Source organism: Primulina tabacum, chromosome 9 (assembly GCF_025594145.1).
Source record: "Primulina tabacum isolate GXHZ01 chromosome 9, ASM2559414v2, whole genome shotgun sequence".
Taxonomy (NCBI): domain Eukaryota; kingdom Viridiplantae; phylum Streptophyta; class Magnoliopsida; order Lamiales; family Gesneriaceae; genus Primulina; species Primulina tabacum.
In genome coordinates, this window is record NC_134558.1 from 32,225,071 (window position 1) to 32,239,452 (window position 14,382).

At 36.5% G+C, this 14,382-nt stretch overlaps 3 protein-coding genes across 3 annotated transcripts; 1 reads left to right on the top strand and 2 right to left on the bottom strand.

Annotated features, from left to right (window-relative positions):
- Positions 1-448: 448 nt before the first annotated feature.
- Positions 449-3,631, bottom strand: LOC142555248 (uncharacterized). Its single transcript, XM_075666024.1, has 3 exons — positions 3,251-3,631; positions 1,549-1,703; positions 449-777 (listed from the first exon to the last, which is right to left on the bottom strand). Exons 1-3 carry the CDS (start codon positions 3,450-3,452, stop codon positions 637-639), a joined length of 498 nt encoding a protein of 165 aa, XP_075522139.1. The 5' UTR covers positions 3,453-3,631; the 3' UTR covers positions 449-636.
- Positions 3,632-5,203: 1,572 nt separating this feature from the next.
- On the top strand, positions 5,204-7,705 carry LOC142555251 (vesicle-associated membrane protein 721-like). Its single transcript, XM_075666026.1, has 5 exons — positions 5,204-5,592; positions 6,391-6,532; positions 6,657-6,777; positions 6,911-6,973; positions 7,406-7,705. The coding sequence occupies exons 1-5, from the start codon at positions 5,403-5,405 to the stop codon at positions 7,550-7,552; spliced, it is 663 nt and encodes a 220-aa protein (XP_075522141.1). The 5' UTR covers positions 5,204-5,402; the 3' UTR covers positions 7,553-7,705.
- Positions 7,706-7,942: 237 nt separating this feature from the next.
- LOC142555249 (pantoate--beta-alanine ligase) lies at positions 7,943-10,023 on the bottom strand. Its single transcript, XM_075666025.1, has 4 exons — positions 9,083-10,023; positions 8,824-8,937; positions 8,532-8,666; positions 7,943-8,220 (listed from the first exon to the last, which is right to left on the bottom strand). The coding sequence occupies exons 1-4, from the start codon at positions 9,653-9,655 to the stop codon at positions 8,104-8,106; spliced, it is 939 nt and encodes a 312-aa protein (XP_075522140.1). The 5' UTR covers positions 9,656-10,023; the 3' UTR covers positions 7,943-8,103.
- Between the last annotated feature and the right edge of the window lie 4,359 nt (positions 10,024-14,382).

The following is a 14,382-nucleotide window of genomic DNA, read 5'->3' on the forward strand; positions in this document are numbered from 1 at the left end:
CAAAAACTTGTATAAAACGATCGTATCCTGTGAAATAAATATTTTATTTGGACCATCTATGAAAAAATATTACTTTTTATTGTAAATATCAGTAGAGTTGACATGTAAAGATTCGTGAGACCATCTCACAATAGACCTATTTATTTTCTTCCACACTAATGAATGAACTCTTCTGGTAGTGTCATAAATGTAACATCTCATTAATATTTACTCTCGTGGGTTTTAATTGTGTGCAAGACAAATTTTGCGCCTACACATTTGGACAATTAAATTGATATGTCGAACTAATAAATCCAAGAATAAACATTAAAATTACAAATATTTGGTTTATTTCTTATGATTGATGAGCCTAATGTAAGATATAATTTATGACTTAATTATTTATCAAATAAATTTATGTACTTACGCGAAAACTCATCAAATTTGAGAAAATAAACAATAAGTCTCATAGAGATGAATTGTTTTTAGAAATTTTCTATTAATTTAACTCAACATTCATGGCAATCTCAAATCTCGACTATATTAGTCTTACTGAGTATCCAAGGATGAAACAGAGTACCTAGCTATACTGATACGCGATATCCCTTGTACTTAATCATCCTTGAGCATACCTAAAACAGGATCTTCTTTAGATGGTTACGAAGTAGGATCGATCTTGGGTGTATACGAGGATGTTGTTTTGGCTACACCACCGTTAACTCCCGTTACATCTTGCGTTTCCATGGCTTCACGCGTTGCTTTTTCTTTCGCTTGTTTAGCTTTCTCCAGCACTTCTTCCTGGGGATAACTGATAAGTGTTCCGAAATAATTCAAAATATAATCTTTTAACATAGACAGGGGCTGATCAAGCTTACAGCAAAACAAACTCGGAATGATGTCCAAAATTAATGTGTTCGATTATATCCATCAGTGACAAACTTTATATTTCTGTTTAGGCCATATCTCAGGAGCTCGATTTTTTTGGGAAAAGTGGTTTCAATGTTTCAAGTTCTAGAGCACAATTCTCGTAATATTTTATTAAGTTAATCTTGGGTGACATTTGTGGGCTAATATTCGACCAACCTGCATGTGTACATGTTGGCTGTTGATTATAGGCGTATATTCATTGGGCAATCAATTTAACATGCATGCAAGGCGTGTTCAGCATGTGTGTCAAAGTACAAAACCATTGTCTGTCATCTCCCACGAGCTCAAACTTTTAAGATCGATTTCAACCCCGAACTAAAAGTCGAACTCTACATCTAGACACGACACTTCAGAATCAACATAGAATATATACCGCTCATTATTTTTTATTAAGGCCATTCCATACCTAGGATGCTTGAAATCACAAGAAAAATGTAAGAACTTCCATTCAGTCGAAGCAAATCCAATTCTCAAGCTATAAATTCAATAATTTTTCTTTTATTTCTGAACAAGTATATATTTATTTCAATCAGCATGTGCAAACGGTTTGGTGACCTGGTTCCACCTCGAAGGCTGAAAGAGTGTTACTCTCCTCTCCTCGATCAAATTATTTAGGACCATGCAACAAATCAAAATATGTACCCGGAATTCCTGAATTTGCTTCTGCTGCTCAGCTTGTAACCTGCCAACTATGCTGAGAAATTCTCCAACTGATGACTCTATGCGCTCGTTGAGTGTCTCGGCCAGAGCTTTCCCCAAGAAAAATGCATCCAAGATTGTTCTGCTCTCGTTTTCACCTGCAAAGGGTCGTTTGATATTCATTTGAGACAGTGTTGTTGATGCTTCTATGTCAATAAAATAACTTTTTTTTTTATTCATCCAAGTAGCCGAAGAGGTGTTTCTTCACCTAGTGGTTTGAATTTTTTTCAAGAAACATGAAAAAGAAACAGACAACATAAAACCATTCGACAGAGATAATTAGACTGACTATAGTTATACTTCTATAAAACACAAATCGAACAGATTTGCAAATGGAAAGTCGAAGGAATTTTGAAGATGCTAGAAATAAACTCTTGCTTGAGCAGCTCTGCCACCCTACATTTACACGGTTAACGCTCATGCACAAAATCTACTCCCAACTAAACTTGAAAGTTAATAAACTCGGATATTGAGCATCATACACTAATCAGAGTTGCATCAAATAAGTTACTATTCCACGTAGGTTTAGCATTAGAATATGCAATATGTGGACACAACGAAATAAAAATTAAGTTATTCAGTTTACATTATGAGTCTATAACAATAAATTCATTATAACTAAAACATGAAACTGGATTGCCGCGAGAACAATCTCAGCAGCAATTTCAATGTGTTGTCTCAAAGGAAGAGACAACTAGCAAGTGCAGTGGTTAAGAAACTCAGTGGTGGAGGGTCTTAGCAATAGACTATAGAGATAGTGAATATACTTCAGTCTGTATAGACATAACATAATTTCCACGGTAAGAACTCGATGCACTCCAGGCAGTGCTGACTGAGTTCTTCCAATAGGTTGAAAGCAAAACCCATTTCAACAAGGAACTAAAGCCGGTTAAACAATGAGGAGAAACTTGGTTAGGTAGAAACAGATCGTGGACACAAAATTTCTTAAAGCCAGCAGGGCCGAAACTAAATTCCTAAACAGTAAAAACAAACCAACCTATGTAGATACAATTTACTTAAAAACGCATTTGTTCCCTAACATGGATACCTTGAGAATCAAATAAGCATATGTTTCCCCAACTTACAATGGCTAAGGCGGTAGTAACTAGGCATAAATTTCTAAATTGGCTAATTAAACTTGTACCTGAACATGAAAATATCTAACTAGAAGCCAAAGATTGATTGAATAAAACTGAGAGAGTATATTTTAGGAAATTGGACTTCAATTTCAACCCTATTCCAATTTTTATTAACTTTGAGCCTCAATTTTTATTAGCATGTCAAAAATTTCAAACTTTAGTACTTTGAACAGCAAAGCTAGAAATTTTACAGGAAGAATGGAACCAGATGAAAGATTAGGAGGGAGTGGCGCTACTTCCCCTCCGCCGCTACACTGTAGTAAACTAAATTTTAGATTCAAATCCAACTCAACAAGTTTTCATTAGTTTAGCACGATTCCCATCCCAAATCTACACTGCCTAAGATACTTTTAGCAAAACACCAAATACAAATCCACATTTAACCAATAAAGATCGAAACTTTTACACGATTATCTACACCGACAAGGAAATTCGAATTCGATCAACAAAAATATAACAATAAGAAGCTGAAATGTGCTGACAGATAGAAATGGTACCCGAATCACCTGTACTCCTACACCCGACTGACCCAAGATTAATTCCTCGAAACTTGTGCGACCCAATTGAAACCAGCTTCAGATTGGATGAAAATGGATGTTCACGCCAGAAAGCGGCGGCTTTTTGTTGGCGGGTTATCAACGGGGTACGAGGTTTCGAACAAATCGAATAGGCTTGTTGGGACGATGCTAGCACTCCCCCGCCGCTCATTTCTTCTTCCTCCCCTTCTTGAATTGAGAAAAGAAAGGACGCTGACTCAAGAGAATGGTTCGCTTTCAGTTTGCAGTCGAATTTTAGGACAACTGCAGCTGCATTTAGATGCGGCTTTAATGGTTTGTCTGAAAATTTTGGTGTCCTCGTATCGGATAATCCCTTTGAGGAAAAATGAGACCGCTCTTCCTTTATTATTATTTTTTTGTTTATTTGTTTATTATTATTATTATTAATTATTATTTCTCAAGTGAAAATTGTAGCTTTTTTTCATGTTAAAAAAAATGACACTTTTTGTCAAATATTTTTTTTATTTAGTTATTTTGGTAAAATATATAATCAATTTTGAGTAGCAGTAATATATTATCGAGTAGGTCTCTTGTGAGACAGTCTCAAAAATTTTTATCTGTGAGACGTGTCAACCCTACCGATATTCACAATAAAAAGTAATAGTCCTAGCATAAAAAAGAAATATTTTTTACTGGATGACCTAAATAAGAGATATGTCTCACAAAATACGACTTGTGAGACCGTCTCACACAAATTTTTGTTTATATTATCAAGGTGCACGTCAAAAAATATTGAAATTATAATTCGATGATATAAAAGATTTTAGACAAAAATAATGATTCAAAATTATAATTTTTTTTTCCTTTTTTATGTGTATAGATTTTGTTGGTCAAAACTTTTATTTCTATTATTTTATATTTATAGTGAGTGAATCAAATTCAGGCATATAACCAACCAAGCCAAACATATATTCTAGATTTGGTTTGGTAAGTTGGTTTGATTTAGATAGATTATCAAGCTTATACTAACATAAAAAGTATAGATAATCAATTTGGTTCATGAAATCTCTATCTAAAGAAATGATGATTGAACCGTGGTACTTGATTAATTTTAAAAATCACTCCGAATCGTAGTTGGTTGAAATTTGATCCAATATGTGCTTTAGTTTTCGACTTAGTTTGGTTCGGTTCAATTTATAAATATTCTAGATACTTCAATCCTAACATAAGTGTATTACCCTTATACATCATGCAAATTCCGTAATTCATTTTGGATCGTGATATCTAAATTGGGAACATGGAACCATTAGATCTAGCGTAAGATTTGAATTTTCTGAATAACCATGTCTTTGTAATAGCATACAAATGTTTAGTAATAATGAAATTTGCCCCTTATTTTTACTTTTACCTTGATTCTGTTTGTAGATTTTTGTAGTAAAATTTTACTTATATTATAGTTGTAAAATCGAACATTTGTCATTTTACCAAAAATTATAATGGGTAATAACAATACGACTTAAATATTTTAATCTTTATAACAGTCCGATTCGATCGCTCTCGTAACAGAGACAATTATTTCACCTCAATAATCACTCTCAATAGTTGCACTCTTTTCTATCAATGAGAATAGAAAACGTGACATTGACTGTGATACCTATTGTAGGACTAAACACTTGTCATTTCACAAAATTTTATAGCTGGTAATAACGGTGCACTCAAATTTTTTAAATCTTATAAGAGTCCAAATAATACAAAAAATTGATTATTATTGAATAATAATAATAATAATATAAAATATCAATTTTAGTCGTATTTATCGATGTTTGAAATTTTTAATTTTATATTATTTATTGAATCAATTATAATAATTATATTTAAACCGTCAATTTTAGTGTATTGATCTAAATTATGTAATTAAATAATGACAAAAAAATGTAATGAATAAAAAAGAAAAAGAAAAAACCAGTTGTGGTCGTTGGCATTGGTGGTAGCAAACCAGCAATGCTTCAGTCTTCAACGGCTCACAGCAAAAGCCTTTTCCTAATCCTTAGCGTGTAAAGTAAAAGGTCTCCTCTTCGAAAACCCTCTCTTCTCCACAATTCCTCTCTCCAAAATCCCTCTATTTTGCTGGCAGATTGGTAGATTATTGCTTGGTACAGAAATGGGGCAGCAATCGTTGATCTACAGCTTTGTGGCTCGTGGGACGGTGATTCTGGCGGAGTATACGGAGTTCACGGGCAATTTCACCGGAATCGCAGCTCAGTGCCTTCAGAAACTCCCCGCTACCAACAATAAGTTCACCTACAACTGCGATGGCCACACCTTCAATTACCTGGTGGAGGATGGATTTAGTATGCTCCTTTTCGATCCTTCTATTACCCTTGTTATTTGATTTGTCTTGTTTATTTGTCTGATCCGATTGTTTATTTGTGTTTTTTATTTAATTGGGTAGAGTTTGTACTTGCGTGTTTAGCTTGGTTATCGATTTCGCGAGATACATGGTAATGGTTTTTAGTCACGAGTTTACTTTAGCGTTGGGATCCGGATCTTATTTGAATGGCTTTGCTTGCTTGAGAGTTTCCTTTTGAGATAGTAGATTAGATCTTAGTCCACTTTACTTGTTTTTTCTTAATTGATTGTTTTTACAGATCCCTATACTGTGTTTCTTTCATTTGATGAAATTTTTGTTGTTTCGATGAGGATGAGCAAATCAGGGTGTTTGTATTTACATCTTCTTAATCTTTGGTGTTTAAAGCATCACATCGAAGTTTTAGTTTATTGACTATGTTTAAATCTTTTCAGCTTGAATACTATTTTGTTACAAAGTTGATGTTTGATGGGATCAGGACTGGTGCTTCTTTTGAACCATTTAGATTATTGAGGTTGTTATTTATTTTGTAACTGGTTTTGCTGTAGTTGTTGTTTTGACATGGTTTTACCATCTTCGAATTGATTTTTGGGGTACCATGGAATTCCTAATTGATGGGTTTTGGCACCCAATCAGTGGAAACTAACCTTTGCTTTCATATTCTTTTAACTTCATTTCCAGTTACTTCACTCTCAGGTTGAATGTGTGATCATGCAAATTATATACTTCTTTCTCATAATTTTGTTTTAATGGACTAATGGTTGGTGTTCTTTAATGGCAGCTTATTGTGTTGTGGCTGTTGAATCTGCTGGAAGACAAATTCCAATTGCATTCCTGGAAAGAACAAAAGAGGATTTTACTAAGAAGTATAGTGGAGGAAAGGCTGCTACAGCTGTAGCTAACAGCCTAAATAGAGAGTTTGGGTAATACCTTACTGTTTACTCTCACTTTTTCATTTTTCATTTATTCTTAATTCAGATGGATGTTATTATATTAATCCATTAAATTGACAAATCATCTTCTATTGACATGATGACTAAAACTTAGGCCCAAACTGAAGGAGCAAATGCAGTATTGTGTAGATCATCCCGAGGAGGTCAGCAAGCTTGCTAAGGTGAAAGCTCAGGTTTCAGAAGTCAAAGGAGTGATGATGGAGAACATTGAAAAGGTAAAAGCATTTGTCAAGTTTCTCTTTTTCATATTTTCATGAGCAATTTCCTGTTTTAAGGTTGTATGTTATCGCTGAATTTATTGTTTCTGATATAAAAGTGTTACTTGTATTGTGCTTATTGCCTCTGCAGGTTCTTGACCGTGGAGAGAAAATCGAACTTCTGGTGGATAAAACAGAAAACCTTCGCTCTCAGGTCTGTGAATGCCTTGTTGTATTAATAGCTTGCTGTGTGGACCTCTTGGAGTCATATATTTAGTGGAATACCTGTAACTTGACTTTGACTATGATCTGGGTTTTGTTGAATTAGCCTATGGTTTCTAAGTGAATTGGTTCGGTTTTAATTTCACGGGAAAGAATCAACATAACTGTGTTGAACTCGATTTTGTCAAAGTAGTTCTGCTGAAGCTAAATTACTAGGAGTGGACATCTTTCCATTTTTATGCTATAAATCTTGGTAGATCCTCCGTGAACTTGTTGAACTTGGTGGTTATGAAACTTTCAGGCCATTGGTTAGATATTCAAATTTTATTTCAATTCCTGGGGATCGAATTACATTGTTCAATCTTCATGTGCATATTTTTTTCATGACATTGAACTATACACATGCATTTGTAATTTTACGTAGGCCCAAGATTTTAGGACTCAGGGAACAAGGATGAGGAGGAAGATGTGGTTTCAGAATATGAAGATAAAGCTGATTGTTCTTGCCATCATTATTGCTTTGATTCTTATCATAGTTTTATCGGTATGTCGTGGATTCAAATGTCATTAATTTGTATTTCGATCAGGTTGGTTATCGACAAATACTAATGTTAACCTCAATCAGTCAGATATTCTTGTGCTTCCCATGAATAATTTTTGTTTACACTGTAATTTGTATCTTGTGAAACAATGCTTATGCCTTGTACAGATTGTACTTTTTGAACCCCTCTTCATACATTATTAGAATGGTCGTTGTGAAGAAACTTTGCATATACGTGTTGTGTTTCGTGATTTCGTCTGATTACAAAACTGTTCTTATGATGATGATACCCCAACGATCTTTTCATGTTTGGTAGGCCTCATGCCTAAATTCTCATATAAGTACTGTCTCAAAGAACGTCAAATTAATCGATCGACTTTCACGAGGAAGGTGGTCTATTAACTTGTGAAAAAACACGAGTAGAAACTCAAACTTGACATGTTCTATTATTTCGTAAACGAACAAGAACAAGAAGTCGTCTGTCTGGACCGGTGGCTGGAGGGTATTCCAAGAACCAGATTTGATCTCGTCGAAAGACAATGTATGACTAGTGAATGATATCAACGATATCCGAACATATGCTAAACGTTGATTTCCATGTTGTCAATTAGTCTGACGTTTCCAAACCAAGCGGCAACACAACACACTGCAGGTCTATTGATCTCTTTCAGATCTTCCAAACTTTCTTGATCTACAATCTACTTAGCAATGAGAAAACAAAAAAGAGAAATCAGAACATTTCAAGATTATAGTATTATACCATATGCGAAATAAGCATGGTGAGGGCATAGGTTATCTGGGTAGTTATCGCTTCAATCGATCAATCGTGGATTTCATTTGACAACTTTTACAGAGTTTCAAAATACCAACTTGCTAACTTTTAAAAAGTTCCAATTTTACCAACCTAATTTTCGATTTCTGAACGTATTATACATTGGGTTTTTGTAGTTGTTTTTAAAGTATCCGACTAATCAAAGTTCTTGGTCCAACATGCCCTATGGTAGCTCACCTCGGCATAATCGATTGTTCCACCAGCTTCTTGTATCGCATGGATAAGAGAATCTTTCAGTTCTTTGCAATCAACTTGTCCCTTCTTCTCTGCTGCAACTTTAGCCTTATACAGAGACTTGCTTATCGATAATGCCTGTGAAAACCAAAAATTCTGAGTCAAACAAAGACTAGGAAATAGGAAATTTGCACCATCGATTTGAGACCTTGTCTATTTGATTATTTCTTCTCAAATTTATATTACACTTTGAGAATTTAATAGGATTCATAGGGTGATAAATCAAGAAAGAAACCTTCCCCCGCTGGTCTAAGGAAAGATGCACATTACGCGAACTCATTGCAAGGCCGTCTTCATCTCGCATCAACTCTGAACCGACCACTTTGATTCCAAAATCTAAATCTCTGACCTGAAACACAAATCCTCAATTCCAATCAAGTGTAAACTTTATAAAATGACATATTAAACATTAAAACAAGAAAAAGAAAAAATAACCTTTAGTTTTATATGACAAATTCTTAAAGTAGTTCCAAAGAAAGAGACATGAAACTAACCATCCTTTGGATGATCTTCCATTGCTGGTAGTCTTTCTTGCCAAATACAGCAACATCAGGCTCAACTATATTAAACAATTTAGTAACAATTGTAGCAACTCCTCTAAAGAAAATAGGCCTACTTTTTCCACACAAACCCTTCTCCAAATTCTCAACCCTAACCCAAGTCTCATGCCCAATCCCACTATTCTCCACACAAGAAACAGTTTTTTCCTTTTCTTGACCATTCGTGTTCTCAAAACCATCATTTTTTCCATAGTCATACAAATTCTTGGGATTGAAAACAACATCCACACCACCAGGAACAGACTTCAATTTTCCGATATCACCAAGGAAATCAGAAGGATAGGTGGACAGATCCTCATTTGGGGAGAATTGCCCAGGATTAACGTAGATTGAGACAACAGTGAGCTGTGTGTGTTTGTGGGATTCTTGAATTAGAGAAAGATGGCCTTGATGGAGGAAACCCATTGTTGGGACTAAGCCAATGGATTTGCCTTGAGATCTCATGGATCTTGACCATTTTCTCATCTCATCTTTATCCGAGATTATCAGTGGCTCTCGATTTGCCATGAATTTAGAATTACTTTTGATTGAGCTTTTTCTCTATAGTGTTTGAGGATCAATATCCAGAATTTCAATAAAACAACAAAGAATGGGGATTCCTCGTTAGTTTGAGGATCTTTCTTTGTACTTGAAAGAGGTGGAGCAGATATACTGAAGGGATTACCATTATGCCAATATGGCTAATAGAGGGATATAGTATAAACTATAAAGTCATTAATCTGGCGGATTGGTAGACGAAGAAATAATTAACAAAAACTCCTGGAGGCTGAGCACTAGATATTTGATTGCCTATATCTGCCAGAATCAAGGTGCAAGCTTTACCTCCAATCACAGTGCTTCTTCAGTAGATCTCTCGTCTGAAATGAAAGGCTGGATTTCTTGCGATGTGTAAGGCACTCTGACTATCACAAAACAAATGAACATTCTCTTGTTTGTGCCCGATCTCCTCCAATAACCTTTTAATCCATATTGCCTCCTTGCAAGCTTGAGTAGCTGTCATGTATTCTGCCTCTATTGTAGAAAACGCCACAATTCTTTGCAGTTTTGAAACCCAGCTTACTGCTCCCTCTGCAAGTGTAAACACATAACCAGTAGTAGATTTTATCTTATCAGGATCACCTGCATAATCTGAATCGACATAGCACCTGAGTGTAAAATATGATCCTCCATAACATAATGCAGCATTCGAGGTACCCTTAATGTATCGAACGATCCTCTTAACAGTGCTCCAATGCTCTCGTCCAGGATTCGCCATATACCGACCAACTGCTCCCACTGCTTGAGGAATGTCCGGTCTTGTATAGATCATGGCGAACATCAAACTTTCCACTGCTGATGCATACGGTACTCGAGACATCTCCATCCTCTCTGCTTCACTGCTAGAACACATCTCGGAGGATAACTTGAAGTTAACAGGAAGAGGGATCGAAATTGGCTTACTATCTTGCATGTTGAAACGTTGCAAGACTTTCTTCAAATGATTTTTCTGCGAAAGCCAAATCTTTCTGTTACTTCTGTCTCGGTGAACTTGCATCCCTACAATCTTGTTTGCTGGTCCCAAGTCCTTCATATCAAATTCCATAGCTAAATGTGCCTTCAATCCTTGGACCTGATCTTTGTTGGGGCCTGCTACCAACATGTCGTCCACATACAACAGCAAAATGATATAATCATCACCAGATCTCTTGAAATACGTACAAGGGTCTGCACTCAATCTGTTGTATCCAAGTCTCCTGATATAGGAATCAAATCTCTTGTACCAACACCTCGGCGCCTGTTTGAGACCGTACAGAGATTTTTTCAACCTGCAAACCAAGTTGTCTTTGCCTTTTTCCGCAAAACCTTCTGGCTGTAGCATATAGATTTCTTCTTCAAGATCTCCATGAAGAAATACCGTTTTTACATCTAGCTGTTCTAGATATAGGTCAAACACCGCACACAATGCCAACACTACTCTGACTGTTGTAAGTTGAACCACAGGAGAAAATATCTCATTGAAGTCGATGCCTTCTTTCTGAGCATACCCTTTTCCACCAATCTAGCACGATACCTGCTCCACTTGGTTATTGCCATCACGCTTGATCTTATAGACCCATCTGTTTCCAATGGCTTTCCTCCCTCGTGGTAGTGTAACAAGATCCCAAGTTTTGTTTCTGTCTAATGCCTCCAACTCTTCTTGCATTGCTATCATCCATAAAGATACATCCGAGCTTTGAGTAGCCTCGTGGAAAACTCGATGGCTCACCATCCTCTGATAATAGACAATATGCAATGTTGCTTTCAGTGACATAATCCGAAAGCCAAACTGGTGGTCTTCTGTCTCGAGTTGACTGCCTCACATTGGAAACTTCAGAATCGACATGTTCTTGTTCTTCGTGCTCTAGTACTGCTTCACAAGAAACTTGACCTTCGTCCGTCTTATTTTCACATGAAAAATAGTAGTTTCTGAATTCGGTGTGCCTTTGCTCCCTTTACTTTATCTTCCTCGAAGATAACATCCCTGCTGATGACAAGCTTGTGAACAGTAGTATCCCACAAGCGAAACCCCTTTACTCCATCAGCATAACCCAAGAAAATAGATTTTCTGGATTTCGAATCCAACTTCGATCTTTCTTGCTCATTATACAGATCGTACACAGGACTTCCAAATGTATGTAAATGAGAATAATCTGTCGGCTTCCCAGTCCACATCTCCATCGGAGTGTTCAGATCAATCGCCACTGAAGGAGAATGATTGATAATATAACAAGCAGTTTTGACTGCTTCCGCCCAAAATGACTTTTTCTAGACCTGCAGTCCTCAACATAGCTATTTTTCTGTCCAACAAGGTTCTGTTCATCCGCTTTGCCACTCCATTCTGTTGAGGTATGTAAGCCGTCGTGAATTGTCTTTTGATGCCCTCATGTTGACAAAATGCATCAAACTCATCACTGGTATATTCTCCTCCATTGTCAGTTCTCAGACACTTGATTTTCTTTTCAGAATCAAGTTCAACTCGCGCTTTGAAATCTTTGAAGATATGGAAAACATCTGATTTTTTCTTGATTGGATACACCCAACATCTCCTAGAGAAATCGTCAATGAACGAGACAAAGTATCTCGCTCCTCCTAGGGATACAACCGGTGCTTGCCAAACATCCGAATGAATCAGCTCCAATATACTTTTGCTCCTGGCAGTAGAAGTGCCAAACTTTAATCTGTGTTTTTTACTGGTAACACAATGCTCACAAAAGGGTAGTGACACTTTTGTAAGTCCCGGCAGCAGCTTCCGTTCTGAGAGAATTTTCAACCCTCGTTTTGACATATGTCCGAGCTTTCTATGCCATAACACTGTTAATTCTTCTCCTGAACCAATTGATGCAACAGCTAGTTCCGCCTCTTTGTGTGTTTCTCCCAAAAGTACATACAGATTTGCAGCAACATTTTCCGTCTTCATAACCACAAGCGCACCCTTCACAATTTTCATGATCTCGTTCTCGATACGAGTTTTGCACCCGATGTCATCCAATTGCCCCAAGGACAAAAGATTTTTTGTCAGTCCTTTCACATGTCGTACCTCCTGTATGGTGCGAATAGTTCCATCAAACATTTTAATTTTGATAGTACCGACCCCAGTGATTTCCAAGGCATGATCATTTCCTATGAATACAGATCCTCCTCAGACTGGTTCATAATGATCAAACCATTCTCTCCGAGACGTCATATGCCACGTCGCTCCTGAATCCATAATCCATGTGTCACAAAATTTGTGCCTGCCTTCTGCAACAGTTGCTGCTTCGCTGAATAATATTTCACCACTACCTGAAGTACTGGCCACATTTTCTTGAGAACTTTTATCGATACTCGTACACTCTTTCTTGAAGTGCCTTTTACCGCCACATTTAATGCAGTAAATATTTTTCTTCTTACTTCTTGACTTTGATTTACCTCGCCTTTGGCTCCCACTGGAGTCACGGTCCCTGAGTCTTCCTCTTATCATCGGTAAAGCCTCTGCTTGCTTCGAGGTTACCGACCTATCTTTCTTATTCTTGCGCCGGCTTTCTTCTCCGAGAACCGCAGTTAAGATATCGTCGAATCTTAGAAAGCCCATAAGAATATTGTTGGTAATGTTGATGATAAGTTGATCGTATGAATCTGATAGACTTTGAAGTAGAAGCTCCGCACGTTCATTTTCCCCTATTTTATGCCTCATGGAAGTGAGTTGGGAAAATAGAGTATTTAGTGTGTTGATATGGTCGGTCATCGATGAGGATTCCGCCATCCGAAAAGTATAAAGCCTTCTCTTTAGGAAAATCATGTTGTGTGGCGATTTGACCTCGTACATCTTTATCAGAGTATCTCAGATAAATTTTGTTGTTTTTATCTCAGAGATACTTGACAATACTTCGTCTGCTATAGCCAAGTGTAAATTGGCAACGGCATTATCATTCATCTCATTCCACTTTCCATCATCCGTAATCTCCACCGGTTTATCTCCAATAGCCACCAAGCAATTCTCCTTTATTAAAACTGCTTGTATCTTTATTTTCCACATCATAAAATTACTTCCGTTGAACTTTGTTATATCGTACCTTCCCGCCATTATGTCTACAACAATTTAGTAGACTGAACAAAATAATCTCGCCTTAATAAAAAATCTCAAAAAATCTTTTCTGATGTGTAAGATCAGTCTAGGCTGCAACTACATAGCATACTCAGAATTTTAAGAAATTCTAAACCAAGGCTCTAATACCACTTGTTGGTCCCACGTGCGGAATTTGAGATAATAAAACCCGAAAATAAAGAATAAACTGGACACCGAGATTTACGTGAAAAACCCCTAAAAATTATTAGGGTAAAAACCACGGGCAAAATGAAAAGAATTCCACTATAATATTTTGTGGTGTACAACTCACTCACTGTGTTTTCAAAGAGAACACACATTCTCTTAATACAGGAGAACAAAACACCTCATAAATATTATAAAACTAAGCGCTCAAATGCTATAGGATGAGAGAAAACTCGAAGAAGGGATGATTTCAGAATGAAGGGGGGAGCTCTATTTATAGAGCCCTTTGTCCGTGTGAATACGCGTTAAAAACGCGCATGAACATTCCTCTTCAAATTTGCCAACTGTCCCCTTCATCCATTTAATACACGTTTTTCTTGACTGGCCCATTTTCTTTGAAAAAATCTTGCCGACATATACATGATTCAAGAAGTAGATTGAATGATATGCTATTATCATTGATTCT